Source organism: Physella acuta, unplaced genomic scaffold, assembly GCF_028476545.2.
Source record: "Physella acuta isolate Inbredline_101_S28 unplaced genomic scaffold, ASM2847654v3 ptg000426l, whole genome shotgun sequence".
Taxonomy (NCBI): domain Eukaryota; kingdom Metazoa; phylum Mollusca; class Gastropoda; family Physidae; genus Physella; species Physella acuta.
The window spans coordinates 132336-156720 of NW_026731945.1; the positions used below are offsets into that span (position 1 = coordinate 132336).

At 34.7% G+C, this 24385-nt stretch overlaps 2 protein-coding genes across 2 annotated transcripts; both read left to right on the forward strand.

Moving 5' to 3' along the window:
• Window positions 1-16: 16 nt before the first annotated feature.
• Window positions 17-7988, forward strand: LOC131942768 (uncharacterized). The gene is made up of 6 exons (XM_059302691.1): window positions 17-39; window positions 1677-1938; window positions 2772-2870; window positions 3381-4019; window positions 6692-6799; window positions 7648-7988. The coding sequence occupies exons 2-6, from the start codon at window positions 1813-1815 to the stop codon at window positions 7804-7806; spliced, it is 1131 nt and encodes a 376-aa protein (XP_059158674.1). The 5' UTR covers window positions 17-39; window positions 1677-1812; the 3' UTR covers window positions 7807-7988.
• Window positions 7989-23157: 15169 nt separating this feature from the next.
• Window positions 23158-24171, forward strand: LOC131942773 (uncharacterized). The gene has a single exon (XM_059302700.1). It carries the CDS (start codon window positions 23158-23160, stop codon window positions 24169-24171), a length of 1014 nt encoding a protein of 337 aa, XP_059158683.1.
• Window positions 24172-24385: the final 214 nt, after the last annotated feature.

Sequence of the window (24385 nt, forward strand, 5' to 3'; positions counted from 1 at the left end):
TAATGACGCGCATTGATGCTGGCCCTTTGCAGGTGACAGGTATGTTTTCATGTTTAGTAAACACGTATAAAGTATGCATTGTCTACTAACACTATACAAATACAGATCCGCTTCAAATAAATATATGTTATTTGTTTACTTCATCCTGAACATGTATGATAGTTTTTTTTGTATTTTTCAATACACGTTCATTTTAATGATTCTTTATTCAACTTTCTCCATACTAAAATAAACAGGAATACGTTTATTTAAATATGACAAATACACAACTTTGAACTTACACAAAAGAATGTTTTATTAGAACATGTATTCGTCAGTATTGTTTCAGATTCTTGAGAGTGTATCTCTTAAAACAATAATTGTAGAATTTCGTTATGTGTATTCGTATTTACAAATGTTCTTTCCCGCTGTAAGTCACAACGATATGTTTTTGTCAGTCGGAATATGTTAAAAACTTGTCGAAAATTCATTTGATCATTTTAATACGTTAGGACGACGATCGTAAAATACACTTCTTTCATAAGAATTGAAATATTTTAGAAGAAAAAAAAAAAAATTAGAACAAGATTTGAAAAAAGTCGCTTGTAACAAAATGTAAAAACGTTACATCCTGTTTAACAACGGCTATGTAACTATTCTTCTTTGAGCCTAGTATAATTATATTATAACTGTTGGGATGATATACGATGGGTATTTCAGCCCAGTAATCTGGGGATATTAGTATGTAATTTTAAGACTGAGAGCTGCTTAGCTTTTTTTAAAACATACTTTAGGGAGAATATTATTGCGACAAAAAATATTTACCAACCAAATCTATGAGATGGGATTGTCTCAGTTTAGTTGATCTAAATATGATTCCAATGAGATGTTGCATTTTGGGGTGAAACGATTTTTGTTTTTTTTTTATTAAAAAAACATACGTATGAATAAATAAACACTTTAGAAATAGCAAACACGTTGTCTTGATAATTTATATTGAAGTCTAATTATTTTTCATTCTGGAAATAGTTGTAATTGTAAATCTACTCTGTGAGTACTGCTAATTCTGGGAATGTTAGTCTCCTAAGCTTCGCTGCAAAAATACAAGTTCCTGATTTAGAATGTATTCAATTTTAGCCTCTTTGAAATTATAATATACTCTTTGTTTATAAAAGTTAGAGCGTGTTATGAAAGAATATGTAGGCATAATTTGAAAATGCAGAATATCATCAGCGTTTAGTAGTAACAAACGTAAATTTTCTTTAGAAATAACAGCTCAAATAAATGTGTTACATTGCGCTTAAAATTTTATCTTAAAGGTGAAGTAGAGTTCATCTCTTTCTCTTACTTAGGCACTTAAAAATAAGTATAGTCAGCTCTCTACCGAGCCGTATTTTCTTTCACCGACTAATTAGTCAGGTACCCATTAGAGCTGAGTGGGTTCAATGTAGAAATAGAAACTATTAACACACTCTAGTTTTAAACGGGTGTTCCTTATTGTGTTAATCCTTGAAAAAAATGAATACGGGTTGGAGACAGGCATTATTAAAGAAGCAGAAATATAAACCTTTGTGTACCTATCTCGTTGAAATAATACTATATGTTAATACTGCTATTTCGTTGGAAAAAAAAGAGTATTAAATAGAATTATACATATTTGAAGACAAGAAAATATTGTATCCGATTTTAATTTAAAGTCCTCGAGAGGACAGATACAGTAGCAAAGAGGAATTCTCCTCAATCTAGAGGTACAAAGACAGTAGCAGAGAGAAATTCTCCACAACCTAGAGGGACAGATACAGTAACAGAGAGGAATTCTCCACAACCTAAGCCATGGATCAATCGTCTAGGCCTTCCCAGAACTCACCAGTGGACGACACAGCCGCTAGAGGTGTCAATAGTCGTCATCGCTCGCAACAAGATCTGATGGAGATTCGCCGCCAGAGGCAGTTAAATAAGGTTCATTTTTACTTTCTCGTATATACGAGGTATAGAGAAAGTCTTGTAATCGTGCAAAAAAAAAATCGAGATTTTTGCAAACCTCGATTTTTTACACCTCACTGAAACGGAAATCATAATTTTGCAATCTTGTCCGTATGCCTGTGTGTCTGTGTGTGTGTAAACACGATAACTTGAGTGCCGTTACAGCTAGGTTGATGAAATTTCATATATAAGTATTTTATCAAAATCGTAGATCCGTATCAACTTTTGAGTTATTTCTGATAACCGAAAGTGGTACTTTTTCTACTTTGAATTTTTTTGAGTACTATTTCAGATAGATAAATGAAATTTCACATGTAAGTAAAAGATCTAATTCTCTACCTTCTGTCAAATGTTGAGTAATTTCCGTTGACCGGAAGTACTAATTTACGCTATTTTTCCGATTTCTCAAAAAACGCATGTAAATTGATAAAGTACTAATAATATTGCGACCTATTATGAACATCTTTATTTGGCGTTCGCTTGGTGCGCAATTCTTTTTTCTATGAGCTTCTATTCTTTTTTAAAAAGTTTAAGTATTTAAAATGGATTAAAAATCATAACTATATCCCGAGTTCCCATCCCCTGTTGTTTTATTTAAGAATATTCGAGAAAGTTTAGGGGAGATCACTCCCGGTTTATTTTTTCTACTTATAGCTACTGAGCTTGTGTTTAATAAAGGGAAAATAAATACTTAGTAATCACTGTTATTATTAGGTTAATTATCTTTTCTTTTAACACATGATTAAAGTTTATAAACGGTGTAGTAATCAATGTCACTACTGCCTTGATTTGTGATCTTATATTTTCAGGCAAGGAAAGAGAGGGAAGGTTTAGACCAGAATTTTATTCTTGAAAATCTGGCAAAAGATGAACCCAGTGCAGTGACATTTTTGGATAACTCTAGAGGAGTAAGTCAAAATATATTGGCAGTTTATTTTTTTTAACTTACTCTAAAACATTTTATCTAAGTAGTATAAAAACAACCTTTAAAAAATCTCTCTAAAAATGAGCATAATAAAAACAATATAGAAAACACATCTTGTAAAATTCAACACTAAAAATTAAGATAATAAATTAACAAATTAATATTTTAAAAAGTACTTATAAAAATTACGACTGATCTGACAGCTGATGTTTACGTTTCCTGCAGCAGTATCAGTGGGTAGGGGAAGGGGGGTTACGTAGGGTGGGGCTGGTGGTGCCATGGATAAGATATTCAGAGATAAAGGCGGGGGCGGCATTGTACTTGTACTTTTCTTAATGTATATATATATATATATATATATATATATATATATATATATATATATATATATATATATATATATATATATATATATATATATGTATATATATATATATATATATATATATATATATATATATATATATATATATATATATATTCCCTACATAAGATTGAATTTGAAGCTGATGGCAATGAAATACCCAGAAATCCTGAAGGTTTTGTGGGTCTAAATCCCACTGCCCTACCACAGCCATGTGGAAATCCCGATGGAGCCGCGCCTTTCTATCCAGCATACCCCTCAAAAGATAACCCATGCAGGCACCAAGACCCACAGTCCCATCTGTTTACTGCTGGGGTGTATCCAACTAAACAACCTCTGTATCCTCACCAACCATTGTTTCAACCTGTGAATCAGCCGCCAGCGAATCAACAAGCTTTTCAACCAGTGGATCAGCCGGTTTATCAACCTGGGAATCAGCCGATAAATCAACCTAGGAATCAACCGATAAATCTACCAGTAGATCAACAGATTTATCAACTTGGGAATCAACCGATAAATCAACCTAGGAATCAACCGATAAATCTACCAGTAGATCAAAAGATGTATCAACTTGGGAATCAACCGATAAATCAGCCAATGAATCAAAATGAGAATCCACAAATCAACCAATGGAACATGGGCCAATATCCACAGAACGCAACCCCTCAACCCTACAACCCACAGAACAACGTGTGGTCGACCAACCAGCCGGATGAGATAACCACACAGCAACCACACAGCCAAACTGATGTTATCATTAAAAGACAGGTAATCATGACTAGGATAAATTATTAAATATGTTTTCTTCCCTGGAGCTAGTAATCTGCAGATTTGAACTCAATGCTTTGGGTTAGTAAGCATTTGCTTTAACTTCCAACGAGGTGCCTTCAAAATGTAATAGGGTAAACACAAATCACATTATTAAGTTTAAAGCCTAGATCAAGGAAATTTTCTTTATCTGAACGTTATAACATAACTGATAGTTCAGATTAATATATTTAATAATCCATTTATGCGTTTATTTTAACTAGTCAGAGTTGAAGTTTAAAAATTTATATTAAAAAATTATTTAAGTTTAACACATTAGATAAAATGAGCCAGTTTACATTCATTGGGGTTTAAGGGCATGGGCGGGTGATGAGTACCAACTTTCTTAATTCCGAGTCTAAAGATGTAATACTTGGCTAATAGTTATAACTCAAAGAGTTAAGCATAAAAATATTTTTTTTAATTTTTTAAATCTTGCGTTGCCATGGTGACGGCGGCCATATTGGATTTTATTGACGATTTTTAAATGGAAATAACTCAAAAATGGTTTGTACAAATTTCATGAAAACTTAATATAGTCTGCAGACACATGTGTTTAAGACTTCTGATAGATTACATTTTCAAAAAAGAAAATAATTTTTTTTTTACTTTTTTTTTTCAAACATCACTGTAAAAATTTCATTATTTCGTCCAATTTTTTCACTATTTCAACAACAAAAATTTTTTTTTTACAAAAATTCCAAAAGTGTTCTATCAGTTTTATTTGAACATATATAAAGAGTAACTGGAGCAAATTTAGTTCAGTTCTGATAATTATTAACAAAGTTATTTCAACAATTGTACAAAAAAACATCAAACTGAGAAAAACGCAAAAAACAAACAAAAAGTTGCAAAAAATGAAAATTTATCGCTGTATGTCACTAAAATCGACCACATTTATAGCCTGAAGTTTGGTGCTGCTGAATATATTCCTTCTGAGCTTGTTCGGCTGTTAGTTTTATTTTTTTCTGGCGCTCTTTGTTTTACCTAGAGTTGTAGTAAAGCTGTTGTCATGGCGTCTTTTTTCGCGTCCTTCACTGAGTCTTCGACTATGGTTTCCTTCTTTTGACAGCAATGCCATAGCATGCCTGGGCCCAAAATTGAATTATGCTATCGCAGAAACAGAAGTATATTTTGCATGGTCTCATGTCTAAAGCCAATTATGATAAGACGATGTCGTTGTTTATTGTGAAAGGCCTTGTTGTGGATTCTTTTGCAGTTGTATACTTACGGTTTACAACATTTTTATTACTGCCACACCATGCTTGAAGCAAACCCTTTACACTTTTTTCATCAATAGTAGCCACTACATCACATGTATTGATAACATCAAGAAGCAAATCACAGTCGACAATAATTCTGCATGGCTGTGGTTTACAATTAGTACTACCAGTACGAGATGTAACAGTGCTTTCTTCTGTCTGTAAAAACTGTGTCTTACATTGCCGCAGTTTCTTAGTAAATGTGCATATTACATCTGCACCAGTGCTTGTCTGAATAGTGCTAGATTGAGTGGAGGTAGCTGCAATCAGTTGCATTCGGACGTGCCCTAGCTTTAGTAAATTAGTTAGATGTGTGTAGTGTATCTATTTTTAGCGAGTGTTTTGTTCTACGCATTATCGAAAGAGAAACAAATTAAATCGCCTCACTGCTTATGATAATTCACACAAACTAATCTAAACTGTTAATAGTATATTTAATTGAAATAATTATATGTTAAAATAATGTAAGTATTTTACAGAAGCTTAGAGAAACAAAACTAGATCAAACTTAGCAACGCGCTGAAACTAAGGGAATGTTTACTTACGAAGCGAAACGACCAATCGCTAACTAGCTTCCGCCGTCGAACGCCAATGAAAAAATTGAGGTCAAAAATTTGCATACCGGACAAAACCCGACTGAGTAAAATAAACAACTTTATGACGTAGAAAAATAATCACATTAAAATAGGTATTTTGATTGGTCATTTAATTTTAGAACAAATAAAGAAAGGAGGTCACGGCCTTTCCATTGATATGAAACACATTAGGTTTCCGCGAAGCCTAATAGTACTTTTCTAGGTCGAAAAATTGCTATTTTTACTAAAAAATTAAACAAAAGACCCTGTACACACTACATTGAACCCGGTTTTTCATAATTAAATACTAATTTTAGGGTCATAACAATGTCATTTTTAGATTCAACGATGGTTATTCTGTATAGATCAAGTAAAAGTGGGAAATCGATGATTTAGTGGATTTATGACGAAAAGTACACCCGCCCATGCCCTTAAACGGTTTCCCATAAAAAAAAATGCGCAAACGGAAAACTGCGCAATGGAAAACTGCGCAACGGAAGACGATGCAAAAAAAAAAAGCGCAAATACAAAATAGTTATACTAATACATTTTTATGACATCATATTTCGTGGGAAAGTGTTTTATTATGGGACAATGTACATGTGGTTTTTCTTTGCCAGTGTCTATACATGTTCTTTGTAAGAAAACATAAGCTGTTGCGTAACTTTTTGTGCGTAAATGTCCGTTGCATGGTTTTCCGTTTCTTATTTTTCCGGTCACCTTTTAAATGATATATTGTCTTTTTTAAAGATCATGTTATGAAATTTACTTCAGTATTTGTTCATGTGTATTTCAGGATGAAGATCAGACATGTACATCAGTAGTTTACTTAATCATCAGCGTCTTCGCAATATTGTTCTGCTGTTGCCCATTGGGCACTGTTGGTCTTGCTTACTCACTGTATGTAAGTTGTTGTTTACTTAAAAAAAACTCAGCTCTATATGAGGAAGATATTGTTGTGTAAAGTTCACGGAGCGTCTGTTGTACTTTCGTTTTCTATCCGTCATGGTAGTAATATAAAGCTAAGGACGTTGAAAGCGTCATCACACATAAATGGTTTTTGTTATTGCCTAGGGGAATAATGTTAATTTTGTAGACAGTGTGAAAAAGGACGATCGAATAAGGAGTAGGTATTGACTTGATATACATGTGTAGAGTAGGTTTTGTTGTTAGGTATCTCGAACATCAACGTGTACTTGTGTGTAGGTCTGTGCAAGTGTTTGAGATTACGATTGCGTAAGCGTGTGTAACTTTATGTACTGGCTTGTACGTGTATGTGTAGAATGTGTATATGTGCGTACGTGTGTCTATGTGTACAAGATTTCGTATGTTTATGTATTTTTACGTATACGTGCGTCATTGTACATGTTTGTACGTGCATATATGTACATAAATGTACACATGTGTTGCGTGTGTATGTGGATGTACGTCTTTGAAAGTGCACGTATACATGTACTGGTTCGTGTGTGTAAGAATGGCTACACGTATGTATTGGTGTGTACGTGTGCGTGTGCACGTGTTTACGTCTGTACACATGTACGTGTTTGTACTTCTGCGTATGTGTACATGGTTTTTCAAACCTCGAGGTGTTTCAAAACCACTTCTGCCTATATGTGTACGTTCGGTTGCAATAACATGGAAATATTTACCGTACATTTATTCTCCAATTGCGCTACAGGGCATATACATCCAATCAACAGAGTTGATGTTAATGCATGTCTTTATTTCAACACCAACCGACGTATCTTTCAGGCTTACACCTTGAACACCGACGGAGACTTCACAACAGCCAAACGTCGGGCCGACACCGCCTGCCGCTATAATATTGCTGCTGTGTTGTGTGGTGTGGTGATATACGGCGTGTCTATAGCTGTGGTGCTGATATCGTCGAGAGACGAGACGAAACAATAAAGCACTGGGACGGCACTTGGAGGTCATGATCATGTGACGGGTTGAGGTCAAGGCGACATTGACAGCAAGACAACAACGACAACACAGAAGACAAAATTTCATAAAATGTGGTGTTGCCATCACAAAATGTGTATATTTTAGCTAGTGCAGCTCTTGTTATTGATAAGCAGTTGGGAGACAGTTTGTAGCTTATATATATATATATATATATATATATATATATATATATATATATATATATATATATATATATATATATATATATATATATATATATATATATATATATATATATATATATATATATAACCCGTGCATACAACATCCATAATCTTCTTATATATATATAATTCTCTTCATGGAGACCATAGAAAACACCAAGCTGTAAGCGCGCCTAGCAGCCCCCTCTCTTCCTATCTAGGAATATCCCTACCACCCCCACCCCCACATGGTCTGGTGAACTGTAAAAGTAAAAGTAAAGGTAAAAGAGCTGTGGTTCATGCTAAATGTTTACAATCGTAGAGCCGGGTTTAGTGACGGCTATTAGGGGCTGATAATTTTGTTTGAAACGATTTTAAACTAAGGGGAGGTAACTAAGAGGAGGCTGCTTTCACGGGGGGGGGGGGGGGTGTAGGGTAGGGGTTGGGGGAAAGGAGGGTGGGGGGGGGGGGGGGTTATCGTCCTTAACGACCTACTGATAGTGTTTTAAAGCAAATATTTTCAGTGGCAGCATTGGTAATGTCAAATTCACAAATTATGAATTACTGAAAAGTAGAAAATAAAACAACTAGCGGTGTATGATACGCCGCGGGTCGGCTTGTGAAATAAAATTTCATTACATTAGAGGCAGCATATTCACTCTAATGGCATGCTTAAGCGTGAATGCTAAACGTAACATATTTGGTGTTCTATTATTTAAATGAAGTCTTTAACCCAAACCATGATCTAACTTGTTCTTCCGTTCAACAATTGTTTTATATTTTTTTCCATCTGTTCAACAATTGTTTTATAATTTTTTTCCACACATATATGTTTATTTAACTTTCCATTTTAATTGTAATTTTTATTTAACGCAACTATCAAACTGATTTAAAAAAGAGATAATTAAAATGGTTTTGATTTTGAATGTGTTATAAAAGGTAATATAAATATTTTTAGAGCTTTTTCCTAACAAGTGCACAGAGGATTGGGTTAGATTTTAAGAATACTAGATTTTAAGAAACACTAGTTTAGTATGTTCTGTATGGTTGTTACATTTTTTGTATAAAACACTTTTTAAACATTAAAATTGAGACAGAAAAAAAAATGTTAATATTTTGTTTTCAGTATATAATAAACTGGGAGTGATCTTTCCTAAACTTTCTCGAATATTCTTATATAAAACAACAGGGGATGGTAACTGGGGATATAGTTATGATTTTTAATCCATTGTAAATACTTAAACTTTTAAAAATAGAATAGAATCTCATAAAAAAAACATTGCGCACCAAGCAAACGCCGAATAAAAACGCGTATAATAGTGCGCAATATTATTAGTACTTTAAAAATTTACATTAGTTTTTTGAGAAATCGGAAGTAGCGTAAATTACTACTTCCAGTCAACGGAAATTACTCAAAATTTAACAGAAGGTAGAGAATTAGATCTTTTACTTACATGTGAAATTTCATTTATCTATCTGAAATAGTACTCAAGTTATAGGCTTTTGAAAAATTCAAAGTAGGAAAAGTACCACTTCCGGTTATCGGAAATCGCTCAAAAGTTGATACGGATCTACGATTTTGATAAAATACTTATATATGAAATTTCATCAACCTAGCTGTAACGGTACTCAAGTTATCGTGTTTACACACAGACACACACACGGACAGACACACACACACACAGACATACGGACAAGATTGCAAAATTATGTTTTTCCGTATCAGTGAGGTGTAAAACGTCGAGATTTGTAAAAATCTCGATTTTTTTTTTTGCACGATTACAATACTTTCTCTATACTACGTATATACGAGAAAGTAAAAAGAAATAGAAAGAAATATGTATACTATTGTTGTGAAACATAATTGCAAACACATACAAATAAGCTTACAGTTTCGGTTAATAAAGAATATAAGTTACCACAATTATCTTGTTTATCGTATATTTTTACAGTAATTCATCCTATGAGCCTACTGCATCGTCAGCACGAGAAGCATAGATGTTTTTTTATAAATGTGTTACCAAAATGTATGTAAACGAAACTTTAAGGAAGAAGCCTGGGGTTTTCCGGAGTCCTTAAGCCAGGTGCGTGCTTAGGTCTCTTTCGTAAACACCAGGGGCGGAACTACAGTGCCGCCAGACCCCGCAATGTGGGGGGGGGGGGGGGGGGGAAGAGACGACGCCATTTAGGGGCCCACAACCGACCATAATAATTTTTTTACAGTTAATTTTTTTTATTTACTTGTATTTTTGACTCGATGGTTGCTTTGTAAAAAAGAATACCGTAGCTGCGGTTGGATTATCTTTATACTATATACACTACCCCACGCTCTTGTATATTCGTTTTCCCTTTGTTTTTAAACCACTGTGAAAGCCGAGTCCTCTTTCTCCTAAAATAAAACTTATCAGAGATAAGCAACATGACATGATGGTGTTATTTGTTTTAACTGAAAAAAAAACAATTTTATTTTCAAAACTCGAATTTTGTGATTGTGTATATATATATATATATATATATATATATATATATATATATATATATATATATATATATATATATATATATATATATATATATATATATATATATATATATATATATATATATATATATATATATATAATGTATATATGGGGGGGAGGCCCTTTTTTTCTCGTTCCGCCACTGGTGAACACCACGATTTTTTAAAGATTTTCGCCCCCCCCCCCCCACCCACCACCATCAAATATAGTCTTAAAAAGTTAAGAAATGACGTCAAACCTAGCCTACCACACCTTTTAAAATTGCAGATTTTATTTTTAAAGAGCGATTTTTTTTCTGAAGTATTTGTTGACTTGAGCAATATTGAGCTTATTTATAAAATTGTATTGCAATTTACAAAAATACATCGTTTAACAAGCGAAACAAATGGTGAAAATTTAGTTTTAAAAAATTAATTTTATTTGCAAATGTGTTGTTACACATTATCAACACTAACCTTTCACGTCATCACACATAACCACACAAATTCGAACACACCTAACGTTGTTACGACGTTTATGTATGATTCCTTAAGGTGTCAGTTCTTGTTATAAAGTTATACAGTCAGATGGTTAGACAGACAGAACGTCAGTCAGATATTCAGACAGTGTAATACAGTAATGCAGTCATACAGTCATACAGTCATACAGTAATACAGTCGTACAGTCAAACAATCACACAATCACATAATCGTACAGTCAGACAGCCACAGAGTAACAAAATCATACAATCATTATGTCACACAGTCACACAATCGTACAGTCACACAATCTTACAGTCGGACGACCACACAGTAACACAATCAGACAGTCATACAGACAGACAATCACACAGACAGTATATTGATTCACTATAACTATCCAACGTTGTTCGATCAACGTCACATAATTAAAAATAGAACAGGGTGCCGCTCAAACGTCAAAAACTATTTACTACACCCCCCCCCCTGCCCGAAAGATAAAACAGGAAGCTATGCTTAACCTTATTACACATTTACCTAAAACCTGATATTTTACCTGAAATTTAAAACAAATAATGTAACTTTTGAGCTGGAGCTGGGGATAGTTGTAAGTTAATGTTAGGGTAGCAGTGGCGTAGCCAGGATCGTCTCAAGGGGGGGGGGGGGGTCCAATTTTTACCCGGGGACAAACTTTCGATTTGCACCCCCCATCAAACTTTTGATTTGCACCCCCCTCAAACTTTCGATTTGCACCCCCCTTATACTTTTTATATATACCGAGGGGTCTATGGGGGGGTATGACCCCCCTAACCCCCCCCCCCTGCCTACGCCACTGTAGGGTAGTTAAGGATCTACAGGGATCTCAAAAGGTTAGGGTAGTTAAGGATCTACAGGGTTAAGGTTAGGGTAGTTAAGGATCTACAGGGTTAAGTTTAGGGTAGTTAAGAATCTACAGGATTAAGGTTAGGGTAGTTAAGAATCTACAGGGTTAAGGTTAGGGTAGTTAAGGATCTACAGGGTTAAGGTTAGGGTAGTTAAGAATCTACAGGGTTAAGGTTAGGGTAGTTAAGAATCTACAGGGTTAAGATTAGGGTAGTTAAGAATCTACAGGGTTATCAAAGGGTTAGAGTAGTTAAAGATCTACAGGGATATCAAAGGGTTAGGGTAGTTAAAGATCTACAGGGTTATCAAAGGGTTAGGGTAGTTAAGGTTCTACAGGGATATCAAAGGGCACGAATAGGGATGGACCGGTCTCAATAGCAGTCTTAGTCCTTTATTTAATTTAAATATTGTTCTCATGTTCATTGGTCCGATTAAACGGTATGTAACAAGGGAAAAATTTGTGGGATTTCCTCAAACGGTATAGTATGTATAGTATTCAGCATACTGGATAAAAAAATTATATATATATACATTATACATATGTATAAATATACATACATATATATATATATATATATATATATATATATATATATATATATATATATATATATATATATATATATATGAATGAACTATCATAAACGCCACTGAATGAACTTATACTCTTCACCTACCTGGATTCATGTGTATTTGGTTGGCAAGGAAGGAGGAAGTGTTTGTTTGGTAAAAAAAAACCTCAAGCTCCATGAGTTGAATACATCGCGTGCTACATCCTTGATCACTCATTTTAACGCGTCCGTCATCTAAGTTCTAACAAGATTGTGTCTCACTAAAGAGCTTCTATTTTTTTTTACAAACATGGGGAATTAGTAGCGTAAAGCGTGACTACATTTTAAAAAATTCCGTGAGTATTTAGATGGTTTTTTAAAATTATTTAACATTGTACTTTTTTTTTATAAAACTAAATATTAAAACAAGTTTAGATACATGAGATAATAAAGCTGGAGTAATCTGTTCTAAACTTTCTCGCATACCCTTAGATATCAACAAGTGTTGCAATACTACTCCCAACGCAATCGGCCTATAGAAATATATAATTTCGTAACAAAATCCATAGTTTATTTCTTTTTTTTTTTTTTTTTTTTTTTTTTTTTTTTAATAAAACTTTTAGAGGCAAATAGATTTTAAAATATGCTGCTTTTAAAATGTATTTTATAACATTTTCTATTTTTTTTTGAGTAATTGGAAATGGAGTCGTACTAGATCTACTACCGTTAAACAGAAATCACGCTGTCCACGGTATGCTTTGCGCTTTTACCTGCGTCATTTTTGTGTAAGGATGGCGGAGGATGTCTGTATGTCTGTCAGTGCACCTGTCGGGGTCAAACCTCTCTATGTTAGGCGTTGGGTAACGCCATCCAACTGGTTTTCTATGTAAGGTTGTCCAACAGGGGCTTCCTTATCGTGGCTACTCCCACCTCGGATTTTTCCAGCCGGTGCTAAGGTAAACAGGCAAGTTCAGAGCCGCTTGAGTTATTTCAAAGGCTGATTATAGTTTTAAAAAAAACAATGAATAGAATAAACACACTTTTGGTAAATTTATTAAAACATGCCATCCGGGTGTTATTTTGATGAAAACAGTTTTGAGGTAGGATCTTTGAAAACAAAAGAATAGATTTTTGTAAAAGTTATAAAAAAAATAAATAATTCCATTACTTTAAGGTCAATACGGCAAATAAAGTAGAGTTTATTTGTTTTTGTGGGATCGAAATATAAAGTTTCATGACCAGCTACCTTTGCATTCGCAACGTGCGGCAGGTACTCATTTTCTACAGCACAATAGAATATCGAACTATTTTTGTTGTCCTAACTAGTAAATTCCTTTTTTTTTCAGATGTACCTACCTGATTTAACATAATTAACGTTTACATAATTTATCTAAGAGATAAAAAAAAACCTTGTTATTAGTGATTTTGGTCATTGCTAGAAATGGAATATGAAATAGAAACAGACCAATTCAGCTTACACGAGATTAGAACCGATGCTAATTTTAATTCTGAGTCACCAACTATTAATTCTGGTGAGTTAAACCTTGGGGTAGACGACAACATCGGATACCAGATGACGATAAACCCCACAACAGACCAGGCTTCAGGGTATTCTCAAGATTCAACTGTAGACAACAGAGTTCATAGTGGAGTCAACAATAGAAACCCCTATAGAGGCGATCCCAATGGAGGAAATATCTATAGAGCTTCTTCTCTCAACTCACAAAATGATAGGAAAAGTCCTCAGGGTGCAGATCGTAATTCATACGCTAACGGAATGAACGTTGGGAAATATTCCACTAATCTACCAGCGTACGTTCACAGACCAGCCAATCAACAGGTGTACCCACCAATGCACCAACCTATGAATCTAGAAATCAACGAACAGGCCGCAACGAAATACCCACAGAACGCAACCACTCAACCCAAAAACAGACAGAACGTGTGTTCGACCAACCAGTCACAACCAATCATCACACAACAACCCCTTCCTCTAACAGTCCAACCCAGTTTTTACGGACAATCACCAGCCACTGTCACACAACAGGTAATGAAACTCCAAACATTATTTATTGATTTTTGCGGTGTTAGCTTACAATAGCTTCCACTAGCTCTACATCATACTGTATTCAGCCTTTGAATAGTTTAGAAAACTTCCGTTTCTTGATCACTTGCACATTTTAGTACTATATTATCAGACTATATCATGTCGGCTTTGTCTTTCAAGTTCGATAGGACTGCCTAAAGGTTGGAAATACGACTAGAGCAAATTTAATTAAATAGATATGCATTTCATTCCGGAGAGTTGCAATTTAAGTTCAAGTTTACTAGCGCCAAAGTAAAACAAAGAACCCAAAAGAACTGGAAAGTGTTACATAATTAAGCACGTTAATCGAAATCAAATCTTTGGGGATCTGGTGCTCGATAGCATTGTTTGCTAAATCTGTTTGCTAAACAGTCTACATCTTTTAATGACTCTGTAAATACAAAATACAGAGGTATATTTATATTAACATATTTAGTAACAAAAAAGGTACAAAAAATACAAAAAGAGGTATATTTATATAAGCTTATAGAACTGAAACAAAGATTGAGTGGGATTTCGATAAGGCTTGGTTAGATAATGAATTTAAATCTACAACATATTTTCTTTTACATATTGCAAATTAAAAGCAAATGTGTGCTTAAATAATTACGACAAAAATTCTCTGTATTACAGAATGCCGTAGAGACAGATACATATTGCAGTGAACTGGCAATCGGCATTTATGCGACAATTTGCTGCTGTTTACCATTTGGCATTGCTGCTTTATATTATACAATAAGTGTAAGTTTTCGTTCTAAATTAAATGTTCCTTTACCATGGGTGAATTCTGTAACAGAAATTTTTATAATGTCTTTCTGCTACGTCTAAAAACCAAATTATTTTTTTTTACTTGTGTACGTGTACGTTTACGTGTACAAGTGCTCGTACACCTGTACTTTTACATGTGCCTATGTCTGTACCTGTACCTGTACCTGTACCTGTACCTGTACCTGTACCTGTACCTGTACCTGTACCTGTACCTGTACCTGTACCTGTACCTGTACCTGTACCTGTACCTGTACCTGTACCTGTACCTGTACCTGTACCTGTACCTGTACCTGTACCTGTACCTGTACCTGTACCTGTACCTGTACCTGTACCTGTACCTGTACCTGTACCTGTACCTGTACCTGTACCTGTACCTGTACCTGTACCTGTACCTGTACCTGTACCTGTACCTGTACCTGTACCTGTACCTGTACCTGTACCTGTACCTGCACCTGTACCTGCACCTGCACCTGCACCTGCACCTGCACCTGCACCTGCACCTGCACCTGCACCTGCACCTGCACCTGCACCTGCACCTGCACCTGCACCTGCACCTGTACCTGTACCTGTACCTGTACCTGTACCTGTACCTGTACCTGTACCTGTACCTGTACCTGTACCTGTACCTGTACCTGTACCTGTACCTGTACCTGTACCTGTACCTGTACCTGTACCTGTACCTGTACCTGTACCTGTACCTGTACCTGTACCAGCACCAGTACCAGTACCTGTACCTGTACCTGTACCTGTACCTGTACCTGTACCTGTACCTGTACCTGTACCTGTACCTGTACCTGTACCTGTACCTGTACCTGTACCTGTACTTGTACTTGTACTTGTACCTGTACAAGTAATGGTACGTGTACTTTTACGTGAACGTGTTTGTGTTTGTAGTATGCTTATCCTTTTGCGCATGCGTATTAGCACGGGTAAGTGTGTCGCTTATCCTGGGCTTAAGTGAGTACTTAAAAACATGTTACTGTTTCCGTGTGTATGTCCATATTATTAACTTGAACACCCAAACTTTCTTATATCAGGCTCGTAGTTGGAGCAGAAAAGGGCATTACGATCAGGCTGAAGTTAGTCGTCGTTCGGCTTGGAGCATGAGTATTGCAGCTATAGTGGTGGGCATCTTAATCTACGGCTCAGCAACAGCAATAATAGTATTCTTTCCAACAAAGTAGTTCTATGAATGCGGTTGGAGGTGCAAATTGGTATATCTTCAACTTGCATGGTACCAACGATAAAGGAGCAACACAAACATATCAATATCTTGTTATTACAATCAATAAATGTATGATTTTCTCTTCGTCTTTGTTTTTAATTCTAGTGTTGGAAGGGATTCCATCCAACACAATTAACTATTACGTGTCAGCTTGCTTTGTGTCATATGGGCCGTTAACTCAGCCTGCTTTTATTTTGGGATTTGCTTCCATAGCCTCTGTCCGACCACGAACAAACTACAAAGCAGCAGTTGTTTGATTTTGGAGTTGTCTCTCCAAAATGAGTAGCTGTCACCAGCCATCGAGCGTCCTCTACCCTGGGTTCGAACTCGGGACTTTTGAGTTCCACGAGCTAAAACTACCCTACCACGCTGACAACCAACGTATTTGCTTTACTTTATATAACACGTAAAATAGTACGAAGCAGATCGACAAGCCAATAAAATCTACAGCTAGCAATAATATTTTAAATAAATGTTCATCCTACTTCCGCAATTCTAGAAAGAAAGATAAAACAAACCTCTATAACTGGTTTAGTTTTAAAAAAAATACACTTGGAAGCGTGGCGAATAAGGCAAAGGCCAGTTTTGAGAAAAGTAGTTATGAAAATTTAAAAGAAAGTTATAGAAAATTATCGAGCATTATTCAAATTTTTTAGAGTTCAACTATGACAGTGAATTTTGTTTAAGCTTTATGTAACTTTATTAAGTTTGAGGATAAACTCTAGCATTTAAAATGCAACAAATAAATGTATAAAAGGTGACAGAAAAAGTTTAGCATTAGATTATAAATGTAGATTGTATGTGAACGAAGTAAAAACTTCTCCACTCTCCACGCGCCCTATGATATTCAATAAGTTCAGTTCAGCTATTTCGAAAGAACTAACATCATTTTGTTTCGTTACATTCTGCATTATTATTTTTACAAAATTTATTTTTTTATAAATACATTAAAATACAATAAAATGAAACATAAAGAAAACAAATTAAATGATATTTTGGGAGCTGAAACGTATTAATAGCATTGCATACGACAAACCCAACAACAGACCAGGCTTCAGGGTATTCTCAAGACAGCAGAATTCATAGGGGAGGCAACAGACGATATTCAGGACCATGACCTGCTAGGAAGTCGTCGTCAGAGGGAAAGATACAAGGTATTTAAAATAAAGTAGTTGTTTATAACAATTTTACCGCTACTAAATTTTACCCTACGAAACTGTTATTAAATATCGTATTCCACATATAGACAAAAAAATAAAAATAAACAAGCAGCGGATACGCACCGGAGACATATTTTGTATTTATTTGACTGACTTTAATTTTGAAACCAATGGCTAAACTTTTAAATAAAAAGTCCGTTTAGTTTTCGACCAAAGCATCAGAATCGCTCATACATGATGTAACAATGCTAGAGGAAGCAGGGTTCGGAATTTTTGAGAAAGAGGTGGGGGAAGGAATTCAGACACCGTATACACACAAACACACACACACACACACATATATATATATATATATATATATATATATATATATATATATATATATATATATATATATATATATATATATACGGTGACAGGTGATAACATTTTGCTGTGAGATATTTTGTCTGAGATATTTTGTCTGAGATCATTTGTCCATGGTTACATTTGTCCTGATATATTTTGTCCTGGTATCTTTTGTCCGTGAGATCATTTGTCCTTGAGATAATTTGTCCTGAGATCATTTGTCCTGAGATCATTTGTCCGTGAGATATTTTGTCTGAGATATTTTGTCTGAGATCATTTGTCCGTGAGATATTTAGTCTGAGATATTTAGTCTGAGATCATTTGTCCGTGAGATATTTAGTCTGAGATATTTAGTCTGAGATCATTTGTCATGGAACCATTTATATATATATATATATATACATATATATATATATATATATATATATATATATATATATATATATATATATATATATATATATATATATATATATATATATATATATATATATACATATATATATATATATATATATATATATATATATATATATATATATATATATATATATATATATATATATATATATATATATATTTACATACGGGGGCGCCAAATTACAAGTTCGCCGTGGGACCCGGTAGGGGTCGCTATGCCTCTGCACCAGGCTTATCTTTCACCCCACTGAACGCAGGGTAAACTCGTACCTCACCTTCCTGTACTGGGTTGAACTTACCTAATGATGTGATCTTCTTTTCTCCAATTAAAGCCGGCCTCACCGAGAAGCGAAGAGGAGTCGTGCCTCTAGGCATTATAAACAACTGTCTTACGACTGGTATAACGTTAGTGACGTCGGCCTTATTACAGCGTATTACACGACACCACTTTCCATGCAATCAAATCAACATCCACGAATTTTCCGATGTCTGTTAACTGCTGTCAACAATTTTGAAACAATTTCAATTTCAAGTGATCATTTGTTTGGCTCTAATAGTTACCTCGTGTTTACAGGGTCGATTATGATAACAACGTGCATTACTTCTTAATTAAAGATCGATGCTCGCGGAGTCAAACATCAATAAATATAAACGAAACATTTTCCTACAATCTCCTAAATATAAACGTAGTAGTAACGCATCGATAAATCTAAATTTAAGTCTCACGTGACTGGGTAAAGTGGACAGAAACAGATATTAACAAGAGGCTGATCAAGTGTGGAAGTCCTGGCCATATTGCACCAGAGTTATCAAAGTTCAGCAAAGTTCAACGTTAATATACATACATTTCTTTCTAAGTTGTTGTCAAGAGGTAAACTTCAGTTTTTTGAAACCCTGAAGAAACTTGGTGTTGGTAATTTGATTTCGCTACGACTGAAATATATATATATATATATATATATATATATATATATATATATATATATATATATATATATATATATATATATATATATATATATATATATATATATATATATGTCTTGTGTATACAGATGGGTTTAAATTTTTGTGGCTCTACAAGAAAATTGTGATTTACAGTGGTATATGTTGTGGTCACTCACTGTCAATATTATGGTCTACTATGTAGTCACAAATATGTCATTATTGTTGTGTACTTTGCGGTCACCTTATGTCACTATTGTGGTCTTCTTTGCGGTCAGCTATTATCACTATTATGGTGTACTTTGCAGTCACCTATTATCACTATTATGGTGTACTTTGCTGTCACCTATTATCACTATTACGGTGTACTTTGCAGTCACCTATTATCACTATTGTGTTGCACTTTGTGGTCACCTATTATCACTATTATGGTATACTTTGCGGTCACCTATTATCATTATTATGGTTTACTTTGCGGTCACCTATTATCACTATTATGGTGTACTTTGCGGTCACCTATTGTCGCTATTGTACTCTTCTTTGTGGTCGCCCACTATCAGTATTGTTGTCCAAGAACAATCAGTGTGTACAATCACATGTTTTACATTTATTTTCCTCATTTCTTTTAACTATGCTTCCCACATTAAGTCTTTAGTCACCCCCCCCCTTCCCAACACCACTACCAAATCATCTAGCTTGAGCAACCGATAACAACAAAATACATTTAAAAACAGATTACAACAATGTATTAAACAACAACAATATGTTCAGGTTTAGCACATTGCTTGACGAATCTATGTATTGATCCAGCAAGTCTAACACACTGCGAATCTTACGCTTACTCCCGAGTAACGATTAAATCTGAACAGGAACAAGGAATTGTTGCCCCTTCCCCCGTGCATCATGGGGACATTTTCTCTTCAGGTAGCGACGTTGGATCAATTTTAATTGCAACAACCAGACCCATCTAGCTAATCAGCAAAATAATTATTTAAGACAAGTGAAATAGGAGGAAATAATCACTCTCTTAATATAAATATGTATATATCTACACATTTAATTAGAAATGTCAAAACAAATAAATAATTACTTTAGATTATAATGAAGTTGTATAAAACTAATCGTGTTTACAAAATGTTTTTGTCTATAATCAGAATTTAATATATCGTCATCATAAATGCTAAAGTATTACAGCATAATGAAAGTTTTTAAAATCAGAGTTGGTATAAAACCACGCTTTTCGATGTATTAGAAAAACATTTGGAATAACAACCTACGTTTAACTAATTATCGTTTTTTAGTTCAGATAATGTATTTAATTAACTACTACTTCTTTGTGTTCTTTAAAGATCATTTTTTAGCATAGTGATAGGTATGGGTTAGATCACTGTATTGATCACACAAGTTTTTACTGGTAATTGCAAAAACAATATTTACAGAGTTTTACGTTTAAAAAGCTAATTTTCTGGCGGCATGGTATTTTGGTACATCATTACCCGTTTTTCTACATGTACTTAACAGATCAGTTCGGGGTGGGTTGGGGGGGGGGGTGGGTTCAACTTCATTCACCACTGTCCGTTCGCTTTAGGTCAATTATCGAACCCGGTGTATACCTAGGTGAGACATTAATGTCGCTCTACACAATTGTGGTGGTGAGGGTGGGAGGGGGGGGGGATAACCATTTGAGAACGAACATAGCGTCAGTTTTTAGATGACTGTTCTAAACATACATGTATATTACACAAATATATATTACACAAATATATATTACAGAAATAGATTTAAATAAGTAGCAGCGGTATTATGACAATATTTTTTTTACAGAGGGGTCCATGGGGGAGGGGGTTGTAACTGTTTCATATATTTTGTAATCGTAATCACTATCGCCCAAAGTGTAAGAATACTACTACTTCATCGTGATGACGACAAAATTTCCCCACCACTACGCAATTCGCTCATAAGTAAATTTAAATAGAGGTGCCACATCAGTTGTTTTTGTTTCTGTATTGTAATTTTTTTAAATTAATCACACGATTCAAACTGTATATATAAAGTAATTATGTGTGAAGTTTTATGTATAACATTTTCTAATTCAATTATTCGTAAGCAAATACATTATACAGTTGCCTTAAACTTAACACCCCTCTTGCCAAGTGGTACTATCGTATAGGTTTTTTAAACATTGCAATGCATCGTAATGGTTATTTTTAGAATGGCAAACTGATGCAGCTGTTAATACGTGTTGTAAACGTAGACACTATTAAACAAGTACAATAATGCTTAATTGCTGCATGAAAAGAAATCTTGTGATTTACATAGATGTGCCGACCAAATGTTTTTTTAAACAAATATCATTGTTTAAAACTTTGAGTTTAAAAAGTTTCCAAAAAAGGCGCCACTTTGCTGAAAATGGCCAGAGGGGGAGCGGCCGCTCCCCCTGCTCCCCGCCTGCGTACGCTACTGGTCGGTACCCTAGGTAAATCCACTTTATAAAACAAATTCATATCTTAATATTCTCGTTTTTAAGTTTTGATACATAATGCTACATTTATGAATATATTTTTCTTACCTTACACAAAACAAATACAACAAGCTGGGATGGATGATTGGTATTTCAATTAACTTCATTTGCGAAAATTGCTATGAAATTCGAGAAAAACAATATATTGAGCAGCGTTGCATTAGTTAAGTACTTATCTTGATGTACCACTGTAAACATTGTTTCTTTCAGACATTTCTGATTTTTTTCTCCCCTAGAGAAGAGATGACTGAAAGAAACACTGAGTGCACACAATCCATTATTGTAAAACTCATGCAAGGTTTTAGATGATGTGTGGTGAAGTACGGGTTGATACAATATGTCTCAAGAAAGATTTTAGTTTATGTGTTTTTAGTTACGGGTTGATACAATATTTCTCAAGAAAGATTTTAGTTTATGTGTTTTTAGTTACGGGTTGATACAATATTTCTCAAGAAAGATTTTAGTTTATGTGTTTTTAGTTACGGGTTGATACAATATTTCTCAAGAAAGATTTTAGTTTATGTGTGTTTAGTTACGGGTTGATACCATATGTCTCAAGCAAGATTTTAGTTTATGTGTGTTTAGTTACGGGTTGATACCATATGTCTCAAGCAAGATTTTAGTTTATGTGTGTTTAGTTACGGGTTGATACCATATGTCTCAAGCAAGATTTTAGTTTATGTGTGTTTAGTTACGGGTTGATACCATATGTCTCAAGCAAGATTTTAGTTTATATGTGTTTAGTTACGGGTTGATAGATATGTCTCAAGCAAGATTTTAGTTTATGTGTGATTAGTTACGGGTTGATACAATATGTCTCAACAAAGATTTTAGTTTTTGTGTGTTCAGTTACGGGTTGATACAATATGTCTTAATCAAGATTAATAGATAACTCTGTTTATTGAATGCTTTGATTTCTAAATTTGCTATGAAATTACACGGAAAATAAGCACACTATTGAAACTTTGTGTGCATGTTGTATTGCAGCGACCTGTAGCTTTTACAAACGCGGAGATAAGTATTGATTGTATTGGTTCCCATTTAGTTTCATTAGTCTCGTCATGTTGTTGTAGTTAGCTCTTTTGGATTAACATAATTAACATCGTCGTTTTTATTAAATGGAATTTTTAGAAATTATAATATTTAAATATATTTAGTCGAAAAAAAAAACGCAATGCCTGATAGAATTTATTATTTATTTTTCTTTTCGTTTCTCTTCTCCCCCCCCCCCCCAAGTTTATATCCAGGTTGATTGGCGTTTTAAAATGGCGTCAAATAAATCGACTGAAATAGAAGATGCAGCGCTCGACAGTGACGTCGTTGGATCCATGTCAGACGAAACTTTCTTCCAGTTTATTTTCTTCGGCCTGGTCCTTGTACCATCTGTGGTCAGCACACTCGGCATCATCTTCAACATCGTCAACATCGTCGTCTATATTAAAATGGGATTTTCCGAAACTATAAATATCTCTCTTTTCGGGCTGGCTGTAGCTGACGTGGGGGTTCAACTAACGATGATCGGGTTCAGCGTCATCTTCAACCCCATGGTACTAACGTCAGTAGCCGACATGGACTTCATCAATGCCCTTGACTACGTGGTTCTGGGCTGGCCGCACGTCCTGTTTAGCCGAATCGTCGCCTGCCTGACCACCTACATCGCGTTTGAAAGGTTCATGTGTGTCGTCATGCCGCTCAAGGTCAAGGTTATCATCACGCCCGCTAAAACCGTCGCTGTCGTCACAGGAATCTTCAGCTCCATAACCCTATGCTTTCTCCCTGCCTTCATCGCTGACCAAATAGGGCCCAGGTTTAACCCGCGGTTAAACCAAACCACCATTGGGTTAATTTTGGCGCCTAACGCTAGTCTCCTGGAAGACGTAAGCCTGTTCATTTCAGTGTTCATACAAATCTCCTCCTTTATTTTAATCGTTGTCTTCACCACTGGACTGATCCGAGCATTTATTCGAAATCTTAATTGGCGCTACGAATCTTCATCTTCTAAAAATAAATCTTCATCACGTGACAAAGCCTTGATCAAGATGGTTCTATTAATATCTGTCGTCTACATAGCATCCTCGTTCCCGGATGTGGCTGGGACGGTAGCCATGTTGTTCATTAAGGAGTTCAGCATCAAGGGGAGAGAAAAAAACACTTTCATCTCGGTTTTTTCTGTTTTCTTCAACATCTGTTCTCTAAACTCCACAGCTACACTGTTTATAAATGTCAAGATGAGTTCTAGATTTCACCAAAACTTTTTGGCGGTTTTTAAATTCAGATAAACTCTAATGTCCAGAAATATTTTCTCAAAAGCTATAGAACTATTTTAAAAAAACTGAGATTTAACCATTAAAAACTGAGATTTAACCATTAAAAAACTGAGATTTAACCATTAAAAAACTAAGATTTAACCATTGAAAAACTGAGATTTAACCATTCAAAAAAACTGAGATTTAACCATTAAAAAACTGAGATTTAACCATTAAAAACTGATAC